A 17,679-nucleotide genomic window follows, 5' to 3' on the forward strand; every position below is an offset into this window, starting at 1 on the left:
TTGACCTCTTATTTCTAATAATGTCTTTAATTTTTAATATTATATCTAATAACTATTATATAACTGTTAGTTCCTGTCCTTGATTCTGATTGGTCAATAGCCGTATTTTATTCACGATAAAACACGGCTATGACCGCTTCACCCAACAGTTCTGTGTATCACTACACAACACCCTTAGCGACCACTCTTAGCAACGTAAACTGTATGTTCTCAATTGATATTGTTCATTGAAGCTTACTGTATTATGTAGAAGAGTATTGTGAGAAAAAGAGTGAGCGAGTTTATTACCTGCATTCAGATTTAGCATTTTCCTGCAGGTCAGTCCTATGTTCATAATAAAAAATCTGTTTAAATGTCCAATGTATTATCTTGTCCTTTTAACAGTTAAGGGGTTTTCCCATGACTGACAGTGCTAGTCAAAACATTCGTCAGTTGTGTCTTTTCAATGTAAAAGTCTTCGCTACTGACTGACACACTCATAAAGACAGTCTTTGCCGCCATCTAATGGTGTAATAATGTAACTTCTGTTGCTGTTCACGATCAGGGACTATTTTTTCCAGTGGAAGGAAGGCTTTTATTGAAAGTTTACTTCATGAAAGTTGTATTGGCTTTAATATTTGTATTGTGTGGAAATAAAACCAATAAGGTACTCAAAGCTAGTGCTGTATCGTGAATAAGTCACGGCTGAAGGGGTTCGCTTCGCGTCGTGCCAAACAACGCCCTTCAGCTGTGACTTATTCACGATACAGCACAGCCTCTCGTACCTTATTGCTTACATATATATTATTGTTATTATATCAGAACTTCATTATATTATACATTAACATTGCATAGGCTATATTTCATGTGTACAATACCAATATTTCACTCACCCCAAAACAGGAGTAAATGGCTGAGATGAACATAACAGCCATCAGGAGGACCAGGCACAGAATATAGAAGCCAACCATCAGCCCCGAGCTGCAAAACAACAACACATAGGTTTAAGAGAGGGAACCAGGTAAATAGAAAATAGCTGTATGTCATTTTAAACGTAATTATTATTATATGTCGTAATTAACAGTGTCTGACGAACAGGAGAGTCCTGCTTTGACTGCTCAGGTACTAACTGTCTTCACCTTTACAAAGTCAAAATGAATGAAAGCTTCTGTGTATGTGACACTCCCATTCAAATTCAAACAAAATCTTCTCAAAGCCTGTGGCTTGTTTGAATGGATTCGAAAACATTTGCTAGGATCAGGTTTTTAACCGAAGTGTACTTACTGTGGCACAATGACTATCTGAATGAAGCAGATGAATAAAAAGACGAGGGAGGCGCAGGCTACGTATGCTCCAAACCTGGCGTCTACCTGTTTGGAGTACTGACAGAAGGTGAGGAAAGAAAAGAGAAAAGAGTGGGGTTACAAAAACAGTTTAAATGGCATGTGAAAGTAGTGTTCAACTGACAGACAGGAGTGTATGTATGTATACATGTTTACTAATGTTATTTGTTAAATATTTTAGCACAGTATAATTACAAACAAATAAATATATAATAAGGTCTCATTTGTTAACATTAGTTAATGTATAAAATAACATTAACAGTGAGCAATACATGTTACAGTATTTATTAATCTTTGTTAACATAATAGTCAATAAAATTGCAACTGTTCATTGTTTTTTTTTATGTTAGTTCACAGTGCCTTTAACTAATGTTAGCAAATACAAATTTTGATTTTAATAATGTATTAGCAAATGTTGAATTGAAATGTTGAAATGTTGTATTGTTCATTCTTAGTCCACTTTAACTAATGTTAACAAATGAAACCTTATTGTAAAGTGTAAAAAAATTATATATTTGGTCAAGATTTGAACTTGGGTCCCCCTTGTCCCTTAAACTAGGACTGCACCATTAGACCAACATGTCTTACACATAAAAATACAATAATTAGGTAGTTTTTCTAATCTCATCTATAACACAATTCACTCAGGGCTACCACTAGTGCCTATAAAAAAAAATAATAAAAATAAATAAATAAATGCCCCCATATATACACTACTGTTCATAAGTTTGGGTTCAGCAAGAATGTTTTTGATAGAAGTCTCTTATGATCACCAAGGCTGCATTTGTTTGACCAAAAATACAGTGATAACAATAATATTGTAAAATATTATTGCAATTTAAAATAGCTGTTTTGCATTTTAATATATTTTAAAATGTAATTTATTCCTGTGAAGCTAATTTTTCAGCATCATTACTCCAGTCTTCAGTGTCGCATGATCCTTCAGAAATAATTTTAATATGCGGCTTTACTGTTCAAGAAACATTTCTTATTATTAATGTTGAAAACAGTTGTTTCGCTTAATATTTTTGTGGAAACTGCATTTATTTAAAACATGAAACTTTGGAAACATTATAAATGTCTTTACTGTCACGTTTGATCCATGTAATGCATCTTTTTTTAAAATAAAAGAATCATTTCTTTATTTCAAAAATCTAAACAAAATGGTAGATATGTAAAACATCTAACAAAATAACATCAAGTGAATTTCTTCAGACAAAGATTATAAAGGATAATTGCTTAGACATTCTAGACACAGACAATGAAAGACAACAAAAGCAATAATTATCTCCACTACAAACCGGAGGCAAGTCTCTGAACGAGTCATCTAATCAGCGTTAGAAGTACCAGGACCAGCGTACAACCTGCTAAATGTGTATGCGACTGCAGACGGAGGAGAACGTAAACGCAGAGACTGATAGACTTCCCTTCTATTACCCTTTTGTCACCATCTTTACAAAGAAACAGAGTCTCCTACACAGTCACAAAAACTCCATCTTTTCTGAGAAAGTTTGGGCATCTCTTTGAGGTGAGGGAGGTCAGTGGGGACCTTGAATTTCTATTCATCTTAGCAGCATGCCATATCTTTGAGCTATGGAGAATACTTTTAGTCTGCCTGCACAACAGTACTAACATAATAGACTTCTGATTGGCTCTCTGCTGTATTTTTGCTATGCACTTGAAGGAACAATTTACCAGTAACATTAACTAAAGATTTGTTAAATGGTTAGTTCATGCTCACAAGGCTAGATCATTTTACTGATGAAGCATTTAAATCAGTAGAACTGGCAAACTATAATGCACAGAAAAACAATTGTTTAAGCTTATCAGGCATAAAACACAATCAAATGATATAAAGTGTTATAAAGATTTACAGTGGACAACAATGTAAACAATGTTCATTTTTGCCTGTTCTTTACAATAAGCCTTCATATGGCTTCAGAAGACCTGGAATATAGTAATAAGTTATATTGGCTGGCTACTATTATAGTGTTTTTTGGTCATTTTTGGAGTTTGCCAGGTGTGATAAGTGTTATTTTATTGTACTATTATATTGTAGTATACATTAGTATATACTGTATAGTATACTACTATAGTATTTATTAATATTTGAAACATGTTGTGAACGTTTTGCAAAATTTTCCTTTTGGGTTCCATGGAACAAAAATGTTGTGTGGATTAGCATTAGCTAATGAATCATGCTGTGGTGTTAAAGGGATAATTCATCCAAAAATGAAAATTCTGTCATCATTTACTCACCCTAAAGTTGTTCCAAACCTGAGTTTTTTCTTCTGTTGAACACAATTAAAGATATTTTGAAGAATTCTGGTAACCAAACAGTTGACAGTAGCCATTGACTTCCATAGTATGAAAAAAATAGTAGGGCAGTCAATGGCTACCGTCATCTGTATTCTTCAAAATTTCTTCTTTTGCATTCAACAGACAAAAGAAACTCTTAAATGTCTGGAACAACTTGAGGGTGAGTAAATGTTAATCTTATCATTGACGCCGGTCACGTAAATGAAAGCCGTACCTTCTTCTCCAGGTCAGGTTCTCGGAATGTCAGCAGAAATTTCTTGACGTGTTCGGACCGTAACCGGTCGATGCTTCGAGCGTCAATGGCGCGGCCCAGAAACTCATCCACCTCATCCTCTGGGTTCAGGTTTTCTTGCGTGTTTCTGAAAATGAAATGTCTAGATAACACAAGACGAGACAGTTTTTCCACATTCTTCCTCCCCTCTTATTCTGTAACTTAATACTATACTATATAGCCAGACCACCAAAAGTAGCAGTAGCACCCCCAAAATCCCACAAAAAAAAAAAAAAAAACATGGAATGATGACAGAGTTCAAGGCAGCTCAGAATCACCATGGTTACCAGCCTTGATATGATTAGCAATTCTGCCAGTGAAACCGAGTTGATTATGTTGAGAAAGAACAAATCATCTGCTAAAGCATTCAAGGCCTTGCAGTCATGTTCATGCAATTCAATAACTACTAAACAACATCAGCGCAACAAAGTCCTGTACTTAATGTATTTGAAACTTCAGCTATCAAGGAATGTGGAAATTAACATATAAACTAAATATAATGGGTTTGTGAAGTTTGATTATTAATTGCCTACAGAAGCAAACCGGTTTGCATATCTGTACTCACACCTTTAGAGATCTGCTGAGTAGTTGATAAGACAAGCACAGTGATGCATGCATAAGTATGAAGAGAGACAGGATTCCAGGTTCTAAAAGCACACTTTTTAACACCACTGTAAAAGTGATGGAAACGCTCACACTATGTGCATGTGTTGATTAGTTCATTGGTAGTTGGCAGTTCATTTACATTTGAATATATTTTAGTAATGTATTTTTTATAAATTGATTTTTAGTCGTAGTTAGTAGGCCTGCATGGAATCTGTGCCAACAGCTCAGCAGTTTGAATATACATAATTTACAAAGTTCAACACTTCTCCTGTGTGGTTTTGTTTTCCCCCCATTCATTTGTTTTTCCAACTTGAATACATCTTTTAACTACAAACAACTGTCGTAGACCTAACTCCTTTCACCCATTTGTACCATAATTTAATCCACTTTGCAAATTTTCCCCTGTAATCAGCATAGAAAATGGGCACAGATTATACACAGGACACTGAACACAACCAACACAAAGCAGAGTTTAGCTGTTGAAGTGCTTGCTTCATTTATATATAACTGATGAGTTCAAGAGTGTATTGGTTATCCAATTTCGAACCTCATCCAACCAGAATTAAGAGTCTGAAGTTTAATAATATTGGTTTTACTTTTATATATAAAGTTAGATAAAGTGAAGCTATATACGCGCCATTCAAAAGTTTGGGGTGAGTAAAATTTTTGACAGAAATTAATACTTTTATTCAGAAAGGATGCATTAAATTGATTAAAAGTGACAGTAACGACATTTATTACAAATTAAATTTCAAATAAATGCTGTTAAATCGAGGCTTCTTTGAAAATTTTATTGACCCCAAACTTTTGAACAGTTGTGTATACAGTATATAACAAATTCTGTAATCATCTATTAATAAAAGAATTGGCATGCGAGATAGAGATAGGGAGATGTGTTCCATATACTCACTTGTCTTTGGGATCCTCAAATCCCTGCAACAAAATTGGAAGAGAAAATGCATTATACATCAATGCTGAATGAAAAAGCATTTGAATATCTGCATTTGTACAGTCAGCACAACAGTGACCCCTTCTGGAGGACCTCAAAAAAAAAAAAAGAAAAAAAAAAAGGGTAACACTGTTTTTCCCCATTCTTCTTTTTGTGTTTGAGTACAAAAAAAAAAACATGATTTAACCAGCACTCCATTCCAACATGATCTCTATTCATTTCTTATACTGTCATGCAGCACATAACAACAGTGACTAACGCAATTACAAGAGATAAAGAAAGAGAGATAATAATCAGGACAATCATTTATGGACAAACTTCGCAACAATGTTGTAAACAGAACTGCTGTGAGACTGAGGATTTAATATTACTGTGCTGAATGATATAGCCAAACACATGATTACTGACATTGTGTATAAGCAAGCTGAGAGCTGATTCAGATGGCTTGATTTGTGACCACAAGCTCTCCGTTTTGGGTTAAAAGTTAAAATTCAGATCCCAGAAGTAAACAGAGCTGGCTAATGAGGCATTGATTTATCATGGTAGGACATGAGAAACATGGAGAGGAAACCAAATAGGCTCATGTTGTTGCACATGTGCTTTAGTGGTTGGTGTTTCGTCTTTTCCTAGGGGGTTTTAACTATTATTATTTCACATAAACATTAGAAGTTACAAAACTGAGTGAGCCGCCTGCCTACTGCCTACAAAGACAGCTGACATATGATTTGGAATGCTTTACATATGTAGCACGAGACACTCACTTTTATTTCAACAGTGTTTGAGATTTCCATGTTTCTAATCTAACATGGCATGGATGTTGTTGCCAGATGGACACAACCATTTCTAGGGTTTACAGAGAATGGTCCGAAAAAGAGAAAGTGCCTAGTGACCGGCTGTTCTGTGGGCAAAAAATGCCTTGTTGATGCCAGAGGTCAGAAGAAAATGGCCAGACTGGTTTCAGCTGATAGAAAGGCAACAGTAATTCAAATAATCAGTTGTTACAACCGAGGTCTGCAGAAGAGCATCTTTGAACGCTCAACACGACAAACCTTTATGCAGATGGACTGCAGCAGCAGAAGACAACACCAGTGCCACTCCTGTCAGCTAAGAACAGAAAAACTGAGGCTACAATTCACACAGGCTCACAAAATTAGACAATAGAAGATTGGAAAAGAGTTGCCTGGTCTGAGTCACGATTTCTGCTGTGACATTCAGATGGTAGGGTCAAAATTTGGCATAAAAAACATGAAAGCATGGATCCATTCCATCCTGCCTTGTACTGTATCAACAGTTCAGGCTGGTGGTGGTGTAATGGTGTCGGGGACATTTTCTTGGCACACTTTGGAAGCCTTAGTACCAACTGAGCATTGTTTACGTCAACACCACAGCCTACCTAAGTATTGTTGCTGACCATGTCCATTCCTTTATGATCACAGTGTAACCCATCTTCTGATGGCTACTTCCTGCAGGTTAACATGCTATGTCACCAAACTCAAAACATCTCAAACTGGTTTTTTGAACATGACAACGAGTTCACTATACTCAAATGGCCTCCACAGTCACCAGATCTCAATCCAATAGAGCATCTTCGGGATGTGGTGGAATGGGGATCACATCATGGATGTACATCCAACAAATCTGCAGCAAATGTGTGATGTTATCTTGTCAGTATGGACCAAAATCTCTGAGGAATGTTTCCAGCAGCTTGTTAAGTCTATGCCACAAAGTATTAAGGCAGTTCTGAAGGCAAAAAGGGGGTCCAAGCAAGGCGTGCCTAATAAAGTGTGAGTGCCACTTGTACTTATGTTTGTTTGACCAATGCTTAATGTTTTCAAGACCATAAGAATCATAAATTTAGTCATCAAATGTCCAAACATATTTGTTTTTGCTGTGGTATCTGTACAGAAATTTGCAAAGTTTCACTCGTATTGGTGACGACTGCTGAAAACAAGTAATATGAGAACCCCAGTCTCTACAACAAGTGCTTTGAATAAAAGCATCTTCTAAATGACTACTTACTTAATATATAAAAAAACAGCAGATATGTAAGTCAAGGAACAGACTAAATGTTCCCATTAGATATGAAATTACCATTTTAATGGTAATTTCTAGCCACTAAACATTAAATTAGGAGAGTAAAAAGCATCCATGGGACAGGTTGCTAAATGCATAATAATAGTCAGTAAATGTATAGTCTTGGTAGACTCAGATGCACTCCCACACACAGGCCTTCACTCAACAGAGACTATGACCCAGTCAGTGTGTTGATGTGTACACCATTTGTTTCTCTTCTTGGATTGAGCAACACCTTCTGGGCCAACGCAAGCCTCTAGACAATACAACAGACAAAAACAGGTGCTGTTGTTATTGTGAAACAGATATTCTGCTCGTCAGAATAGACTGCATGTTTATCTGCCTTCATCAATGCTCAGTGTTTGTGTAGGCGTGGATAGATATCTGGCAATTACATGCCAGCCTGAGCTCCGGCAGGATAAATCGAACAGGATTTATCTGTGCCACTATCATCACCAAATGCAATTGCAGAAATAATTACAAACAGGTTCCCCCCATCTGCTGTTCAATGGACAAACAGATATTCCAACAGCAAACTGGTTTAGCCAATGTTGCCGAGTTATGCTTAAACCAAGGGTTTTACTGCTACCCTCTGCTGATTGATGTTGTAACTACACCATTTATTTTCAAAATATTCAAAAGATGCTGCCTAATATTCAAAAGTTTGGGGTCGGTAAAGAAGTCTCTTATGTTCACTAATCAAAAACACAGTAAAAACAGTAATATAGCGAAATATTATTACATTTTAAAATAACTGTTTTCTATCTGAATATATTTTAGAATGTAATCTATTCCTGTGAATGCAAAGCTGAATTTTCAGCATCATTACTCCAGTCTTCAGTGTCACATGATCCTTCAGAATTCATTCTAATATGCTGATTTGCTGCTTAAGAAAGACTTATTATTATTTTTAATGATACAATTTAAGTATTCAAAAGAACAGCATAAATTTTTTTCCTGTATTTTGAATTTAATGCATCCTTGCTAAATAAAAGTAATAATTTAATTAAAAAAAAATCTTACTGATGCTAATCTTTTGAAAGTGTATTTCATGAAAGATGTTTTACTAGAGCCCGAATGATTGGCTCAAAACTGATGTGGCATATTTATGTTGGGATATTTTAAATCAAACTTGGATTGGACAAAGTTTTAGACAACTGTAGACACCTATTTTTATAATGGAAATGTCAATATTCCTGTTATGTTTTATTTGACAACACTATTTAAAGTGTGTCAGTCATAGCGAGAATAAGTTAGACTGGATTTCAGTGTTCCTTCTTACTATGTTAACCAAGATGAGAAGGAACAGGTGCTTCAGATAAAAAAACCCCCAAAAAACATAAAATAAAATAAAGGGTATTCCCATGGAGCACACAGGAACTAATTGCTGGTTCCACTTTGCCTGATTAAATCCCTCAGGGCGATATGTGAGGCAGTCCAGCTTTATTTAATTAGAGTGCCGTTCCCTTTGGGTTCCAGAGCCGGGGAAGTGCTGAGAACTGAATGAAAGAACAGGGACTACACAAAGGGCAGAAGGTCCTTTACATGTGGCCCTAAAGCAATGTCCTTGGGATTGTTTTGGCTTAGTTAACACATGGTACAAAAAGCCTCCCCTGTCAAAGGCCTTATCCTCCAACAGAGGCGGTAATGGGTTTTAGACATGGCAATTAGAGTAAATGCAAACCAACTGTTTTTCAGCACTCAGATAATGTTCTAATCCTACAAGGGTGGTTAATGCGGCCCTTTCAAAAGTGTAGCTTCCTCACCATCCTCTTCATCTCCTTGGAAACCTGATTGCCACCCAGGTGATTGTAGAAGGGCCGGTCGGTCCAGTGAGTGCTATTATGAGTGACCGAGTTGGTTCGTTGCCGGTTCATCTTAGCAATCATGGCCTTTTCTTCTTTCTGTGAAGAGAAATATAAAACCAAAGCAGTATTACGGTCCGTGCTTTTAATGTCATAGTCATTAACTAGCTTGTCTTTTGACGTCACGTTTCCCTGAATTTATCTAGGTAGCTAGCTCATTTGCATTCATCTACTGCCCTGCATCATGTGAGTCATGCTATTGTTGAGCACTAGGTGTTTCTGCTTTAAAAGCATGTGCATATTAACAGAGCTTGTTGAACAAGTGTCTTAGGTTACAATATTTAATGTGTGATTTAAAACACAAGAAAGGACACTCTCAAATGTCTTAATTCACCTGAATTTATTATAAAACTGAACTGATATGATTCGCCGATGAGGAAAAACAAAAAGGTCTCACCCGCTTCTGACTGCAGCCCACAATGAGGTAGGTTTCAATGTTGTGCTTCTTGAGATAGACGTTTCTTTCTCCACCAAATCCAGGTTCCACATCATAATCCCCATTTAGGTAATTCAGAGTGGCCTTAGTGATATGGATTCGCCTGAGATGATAAAAACAACTTTCTTGTTGCATAATGTAGAGAGGAAGTTGCCCTGAACTCAGAGGTGTAAAGAGTACCTGAAAACCATACTTGAGTAAAAGTACTCATACCTTACAGTAAAAATGACTCCATTACAAGTTACAAGTCACCAATTCTAATACAACGTGAGTAAAAGTCTTAGAGTATCTGATTTTAACAGTACTTAAGTATTTTACTCGTACTGAATATAGGCTCAAAGATGCAGTAGTCCTCAACATCTGAGAGACGGAGACAGTGAAAATAAGAAACAATTGATTTGTAAGATGAGAAATCATGTTTATTTTATAAAATCCAAATAAAACTGAACACCTCAATATTGCAATAAATAAAGGTCGGCACAACAGCCTCTTAAACACCTACAAACTCTCAAGTCGCAGTTAAGCTCAAATGCACAAAAAGGCCATAAGTAAACCAATATCCTTCAAAAAGTCCTTGTCAATATAGCGCATAAATAAAATAATGATAAGTAAAATTAAATAGTCAAAGCCTACTTGCATTGGTGCTGGTTTCAGCCTCATCATGATGACCTCATCTAACAAATCAAACACCTGCGATCAGCAACTTCCTGATAATGCACTCGTATTCATGTAAAGTAGTCTTGTTGACAAGTTTGGGTCAGTAAGAGCAAAACGCACAAGATATAGAACCTTCAGTGCCCTTAGATGGCGATATCCCTTCTTAAACAATTAATTAAAAACATTTTCAGATTTTAAAAGTGAGGAGGCTCATGTGAGCCTCCCCCCCCCCCAAAAAATCCAAACTTCATGAACCCACCCTGCTTTGCCCCCAGCTTCCATGTGATTGGCCAAGGTGACATCATTGGACCAGACATCAAACTGCCACTTTCTTAATCCCAGCACCCCGCAGTGGACACGCCCGCTGTGTATACCCACACGCATGTTGACGTTGACGCCAGTGACTTCCCTCACCAACCTGGAGAACAAAGACAGAAAACGTAGATATACCTGCTGTTAATTTTGTGAATCATATATTTTTATATCATGCATCAACAATATGCTAAATTTGAACTCTTAAGGTGATATTAAACTTCAAGTGGTACTAGAAAGAACTTTGAAAGCTGTTTACATGCACACTGTTGAAGCATCTATCTCTCTATCTATTCTTTGAATGGTGGTGAATTCTTTTCTTTGCTAGCTTTACCCTTTTCAATGTGACCAATTTACCAGTATTTCCCACATTTGGACCTTGACACACTTTATCCCACAGCTACCATTTTAATATACAATATAATACATAACCTTACCCATTAACACATTTCATCTCACTTTATACCTTTATGAAAAAGTCCTAAGGTGGATTAGCGCTCCCTGAAATGCACCTTTCCACTCAGCACATCAACAAGTTAACAGCACATTCTGATCCCGACGTCACACGGCAAACAAGCCATCAAACTCCTTTGAACATTGAGGGTGACAGGCAAGTCTGCGGAAAATAGTCTCGTCCTGTGATGGGGCGCTGGGGCGGCTGGCTTCAGCTCAGAGAAACACAGACACGTGCTCATTGGAGCAGAAAACCAGTCACCGCCATTCCTGCCTTAACAAACAACTGCTCAGAGAGACTGAACATTAAAGAAGTCAGGCCTGTGGACACGTCCACACGCACGCAAGACAAATAACTTGGAAACAACTCAATTAAGAGATGACTGACCTGACCAATTAGAAGAGCAGAAAAGACCCACAGAGGGTAATTCAAAGTTTCTAGAAAAAAACAAAACGTAATGCTTATAACAATTTAGTCACGATTAGTAAAGCAGGTAAATAAGATTAAGTGTTCTCTCTCAGCTCAGCCTTTCCGTGAACCTTCATACGGTCCAGTAATAGCCTCACTTTCATGAACAGGGGACAGAATATTTCTTAAATTTCTGACAAAATGCCAATAAAAAAGACTGGAAATATATATAGGAATTTACGTTTTTTCAGAAATAAATATCAACACGAAATAGATCAAATTAAAAAGGAGAACATACGAAAAATTGATATAATTAAATAAATTATAAAAGAAATAGCAAAAGAATGGTTAACATAGTTTTAAAAAAGCATTGTAATTGGTTAAATAAAAATATTTTAATGAATATTTAAACATTTATTTAAAATTACTTAATAATTAAACTATTTCATATATATATATATATATATATATAAAAAATGGTTAGTTCCTGTGCTTGATTCTGATTGGTCAATAGCTGTGCTTTAATCACGATAAAACAGCTACGACCGCTTCACCCAACGGTTCTGTGTATCACTACACAACACCCTTAGCAACGTAAACTGTGTGTTCTCAATTGATATTGTTCATTGAAGCTTACTGTATTATGTAGAAGAGTGTTGTGAGAAAGAGATCAAATGAGCGAGTTTATTACCTGCATTCAGATTTAGCATTTTCCTTCAGGTCAGTCCTATGTTCATAATAAAAAAATCTGTTTAAATGTCCACTGCAATATCTTGTCCTTTTAACAGTTAAGGGGTTTTCCCGTGACTGACAGCACTAGTCAAAGCATTTGTCAGTTGTGTCTTGTTCCGTGTTCACAACAATTCAGAGTTTTCGATGTAAAAGTCTTCGCTTCTGTCTGTCACACTCATAAAGACAGTCTTTGCTGCCATGTAATGGCATAATAATGTAACTTCTGTTGCTGTTCACGGTCAGGGACTATTTTTTTCCGCCTGAAGGAAGGCTTTATATACTGAAAGTTTACTTCATGAAAGTTGCATTTATATATATTTTTGGCTTTATGAAATACAGTGGACTACCAGTAAAACTGATACAAATTTGTAACCAAAAATTATTCAGACACTTTGACCTGACCATGTTTTTCTTAAGTGTTATCTGACATAATTAAGATTTTTTCTGACACAGTTTAACTCTGAGATCTTGTCATATTTTATGAATTGAAGTGGTTTAGTCCAATTTTTCTGAAGAGACACAATCGGTTTATATGATGAACAGACTGAATTTAGGCTTTTATTCACATATAAACTTTGATCAGCAAACAAACTGAACCTGCTTGAAGCGCGAGAGCAAACTTCATTGGTTCTTGCGGAAGCACAAACGTGCTGTGTAACACATGAGAATGAACCTCATTGGTTTTCGTACGTCAAGAAAACATGATTGAGCTTCCATTTACCATATCTGATGAATGTTTAAATGTGAATAAAAGCCTACATTAAATCTGTTCATCATATAAAGCGATCGTGTCTCTTCAGAAAATTTGGACTAAACTGCTCAACTCATATGGATTAGTTTTATGATCTCTTTATAAACTTTTTAATAGTTCATTGGTAGGGACAGAAATCTCTCAGATTAGTAAAATAATCTTCATATATGTTCCGAAGATGAACAAAAGTCTTACGGGTTTGGAAAGACACAAGGGTGAGTAATTAATGACAAAATTTTTATTTTTGGGTGAACTAACCCTTAATGTTCTAAAACCATTATAAACTACAAGATTTCACAGGCCAGGTCGTGATTCAACATAGCATCTCCTCTAAATATCCCGGCTGAAGTACATTTTAAGGGAGAAAACTAAACTATTATACTATTATAGTAAAATGTGATAATAATGAGAGATTTGTATGGCACATCAATATATATATGTATATTCATGGAAAGTGCAAGGTCGTTATTCACCATAGCATCTCCTTTGTATCTCCCGGGAGGCATTTAAAACAAGACACAAAAGCCTTGCTGTTCCTGTCTGATGAACAGAAGCAACACTGTAATACTCACGAGATTGCTTCGATCATGTCCACACCCATCTCCACGCAGCAGTGCGCATGGTCGGCACGGGCCTCGGGCAGCCCCGACACGCAATAGTAGCAGTCGCCCAGGATCTTAATCCGCAGACAGTGATTCTCCTGCAGACACACAGAGAATGACCAAACAGTGTAACAGATCTGGCTGGTATAAACGGGATCAACAATAAATCCTACCATCAAATTTCAGCTGTTTGAGCTGCTGTAGTTCACTATGTATGCATCAGTTTCTATAAAACCTTTCACTCAAAGGTGAAATAATTGAATAGTTGCCATTAGGATGTGATACTGGATATCTCATATGGGGAATGTGTTACATATATAGCCTTTCCCCACATTAAAGCCCCTTCACATACCGTACATGATTTGTCCTTTTAAGGATGTGGATTTTCATAGGGATTTATATGATTTATGAAGACAAAACAAACTTAAAACCCCAAATGGCTGTTCCTGAATGGCTTACAAAAAGGTCAGCTTTTAATCTGTGCCTACTGTGTATTTTTATGTTCTAAGTTTGGAATCCCACTTCCATGAATTCAAAAATCCAATCCAATTTGTCCAGATATTTTGCTTGGAAAACATGAGTAGTCTCAACAGAAAGCTCAACAAAAGCAATATATTAGTAATAATAAAAATAAAAAAGTTCTGTCATTATTTGTTAATTGTAAGGCATGATATGATAAAACACAGCGTAATATAGCATATATGATGCTTTTATGTTTTTTTGCATTCTTTTTGAAGCTTGAAACCTCCAGTAATTTTTCCAGTAATGTTCTTCAAACATTGGAAGGAAGGAAGGAAGGAAGGAAGGAAGGAAGAAAGTCTTGAAGGTTTGAAACAACATAAGGTTGAAAAAATTTCATTTTTTGAGTGAACTATGCATTGTTATTGGAGTCCTATAGGTATGTTAGTTAGTAAGTCATCACAACAGTAGAGAAGAAACCAGTGGAGAGCAGAGGAGGAAGCCTTGGGCTGGGCACAGGACTCAAGGCAGCAGGCCCAGGTCTTATGACAGCCACCTGAATGTCACCCCAGTGCATGCCTTGATTTAACCCACAGCCTGTACAACAACCTCTATTGTTGATCATCAGGGCGAAGTGCGCGTGCATATTTTTTTGTGTCTTCGCTCGAAGGTTTTGGGAAGTGTGCAAACATCTGAAGAGACACCAGATGGTTTCCACTTTGAGCGACATCTCTCTGCAGCAGCAGAGTATACGTGCACAAATGCATGGCAACTTGGCTGCGATGAGTCACCACCACTGGTGGAGATAACGAGGAGATAGTTGGGTTGGAAAACAGTGGGAAGCTCAGTGTGCGAAGAATGATCGCAAACACTCATCTGACAGGAGGGAGGGCCTGTCTATTCCAGTCAGCTGTGTGAGTGGGATGCAAGCGGAATTAATATGATTGCATCTCAGTTTGCCACCGTGTTTTGCTATAAAAAAGCACTGTTTGGCTGAGGACGTGGGCTGTTCTATGGACACTTACGGCAGCTAGTTTGTCGAATCGTGCGAAGAGCTCGTTGAGGGTCATCACTAACTCCTGGGCAGTACATTGGGAAGCCAGACTGGTGAAGCCCTCAATGTCGGCAAAGAGGATACTGCAGAGAGAGAGAGAGAAAAATATTAAAGTTCGAGGTTTCGTCAGCTATAGGCACTGGTATATCTTAGGTGTTCATTTTTATGAAAACAGATTTCAGTGTTTTTCTTGTTGTCATATGAAGGTCTCAGTAGATCTGTCTTGAAACTTTAACCATGCCATCATCATTTATTTTATTTACTTTTCAAATACTTTTATTTATAGATTTTACTGTTTTACCCATCTATACATATATATCTATATATCTATCTATATCTATATATCTATATATATATCTAAGGGGGTGCGCAACAGTACGCGTATTATACTATACAAAGTCACCACTTTAAGGAGGGAGTAAGGCATAGGGATGATCACTTCCATTTGGAATTTGCCCCGTGAACCGTTCAGTACGACCGTTGCACCCCTTATATATATATATATATATATATATATATATATATATATATATATATATATATATATAACGTATACACTGTCATCATTGTGGTTAAAAGCATTTGCCAAATAAATAAACCCAGTGAAAAATCAGGTCATTCTCATTAATCATCTCAGGCTCTCATCCCCACACATCAGCGCAGTGCACATTCACCTATATTACATGGTTGCTATGGTTACCTGGCTGACAATTGAAACCCTCGCCCACAGCTATTCATTTCAATTGACCATTTGCGGGGCAGACTTTACATAGATACAATATAAGCTAACTAATGTGATCCCAGCATCACAGCTCCATTACCATGCCAATGGCAAAGCAGACAGGTTCGTTTGGGAGAGCGCACTCTCTATAGCAAAAGATGACAATCACATTAAGAGAATGTTGGGCCTACAGAGACAAGAAAGTGAATAAAGCACGATATTCCCTTGTGGGAGCAGGTAACAGATATGGCTCTTCTTTGTGCACCTTGAATCAAAGACAAAACAAAAACCTTGTGGGCTGTAATGACTTTTCCTATTCAATATTCATCTAGAGAGCTTTTACCAAATGCTGACATTGATCTAGCTTTATTTCAAACAGCTCAGGGCTGGTCTGACACTCAAGCTAGCGTGACAGTAGGAAGACATCGAGGTTTGACTGATGCCCGGGATCCGGTGAGCGTGAACCCTCCATTCAGACTCAATATCAAAGACGATTTCCAGAAATGTTTAAAAGGGGCCCAGAAGGCAGGCTGTTCTCTAACAACACACTCTTCTCATGTGATGATTGCCACACCCTTCTGAGGTACACAAGCTGCTTGGTTCCCTGAAAAAAAAGCCTGCTTAATGGCCTTCAGTCAATCATTGACTGAGTGAACTTTGACACTCCAGATCTACACATTTTTCGAAAAAGACCCTTCAAACCTCAATTAAAGGATTAGTTCACTTTCAAATGAAAATTAGCCCAAGCTTTACTTACCCTCAAGCCATCCTAGGTGTATTTGACTTTCTTCTTTCTGATGAACACAATCAGAGAAATATTAATATATATCCTGACGCATCCAAGCTTTATAATGGCAGTGAGCGGGATCAATGAGTATGAGCTGAAGGAAGTGTCTCCCATCCACATCCATCCATCATAAACATACTCCACATGGCTCTGGGGGGTTAATAAAGGCCTTCTAAAGCAAAGCAATGAGTTTGTGTATATAAAAAAAAAAAAGTCATGAAGTAAAATATCTAGCTTCTGCCAGACTGCCTTCCATATTCAAATTACGAAAAAAAAAAAAATGGAAAACATGAGTAGTCTCAACAGAAAGCTCAACAAAGGCAATATATTAGTAATAATAAAAATAAAAAAGTTCTGTCATTGTTTGTTAATTGTAAGGCATGATATGATAAAACACAGCGTAATATAGCATATATGATGCTTTTATGTTTTTTTGCATTCTTTTTGAAGCTTGAAAACTCCAGTAATTTTACTCCACATGGCTCCGTGGGGTTAATAAAGGCCTTCTAAAGCGAAGCAATGAGTTTGTGTATAAAAAAAAAAAAAAAAAAAGGTCATGAAGTAAAATATCTAGCTTCTGCCAGACTGCCTTCCATATTCAAATTACGAAAAAAAATTGAACTGGCGTCATGTCAGTGAAGCTTTTTCCGTAAATTAAACATAGAGTAAGATTTTTGAACTGCGAGATTTTTAAACTACACTTTCTTCATAAGTAGAATATGGAAGGTGGTCTGGCGGAAGCTAGATATACTACTTCATAACTTGTTAATATATATATATATATATATATATATATATATATATATATTTTTTTTTTACACAAACACATTGATTAGCTTCAGAAGGCCTTTATTAACCCCCCAGAACCATGTGGAGTTTGTTTATGATGGATGGATGTGGA

At 36.7% G+C, this 17,679-nt stretch overlaps 1 protein-coding gene across 2 annotated transcripts in view; it reads right to left on the bottom strand.

Annotated features, from left to right (window-relative positions):
• The window catches only part of adcy5 (adenylate cyclase 5), a 116,064-nt gene that overhangs the window by 12,183 nt on the left and 86,202 nt on the right, over nt 1-17,679 (bottom strand). The window contains exons 4-12 of one of the 2 annotated variants that reach the window (XM_048193543.1): nt 15,242-15,353; nt 13,728-13,855; nt 10,758-10,916; nt 9,803-9,944; nt 9,307-9,444; nt 5,429-5,451; nt 3,856-4,015; nt 1,264-1,361; nt 873-960 (exon numbers count right to left, since the gene is read on the bottom strand). In XM_048193543.1, coding sequence (XP_048049500.1) covers nt 873-960; nt 1,264-1,361; nt 3,856-4,015; nt 5,429-5,451; nt 9,307-9,444; nt 9,803-9,944; nt 10,758-10,916; nt 13,728-13,855; nt 15,242-15,353 — 1,048 coding nt within the window. The remainder of the gene's footprint in view (nt 1-872; nt 961-1,263; nt 1,362-3,855; nt 4,016-5,428; nt 5,452-9,306; nt 9,445-9,802; nt 9,945-10,757; nt 10,917-13,727; nt 13,856-15,241; nt 15,354-17,679) is intronic. The other variant, XM_048193544.1, reaches the window with a different exon arrangement.

The sequence above is a fragment of the Megalobrama amblycephala genome, linkage group LG6 (genome assembly GCF_018812025.1).
Source record: "Megalobrama amblycephala isolate DHTTF-2021 linkage group LG6, ASM1881202v1, whole genome shotgun sequence".
Taxonomy (NCBI): Eukaryota; Metazoa; Chordata; class Actinopteri; order Cypriniformes; family Xenocyprididae; genus Megalobrama; species Megalobrama amblycephala.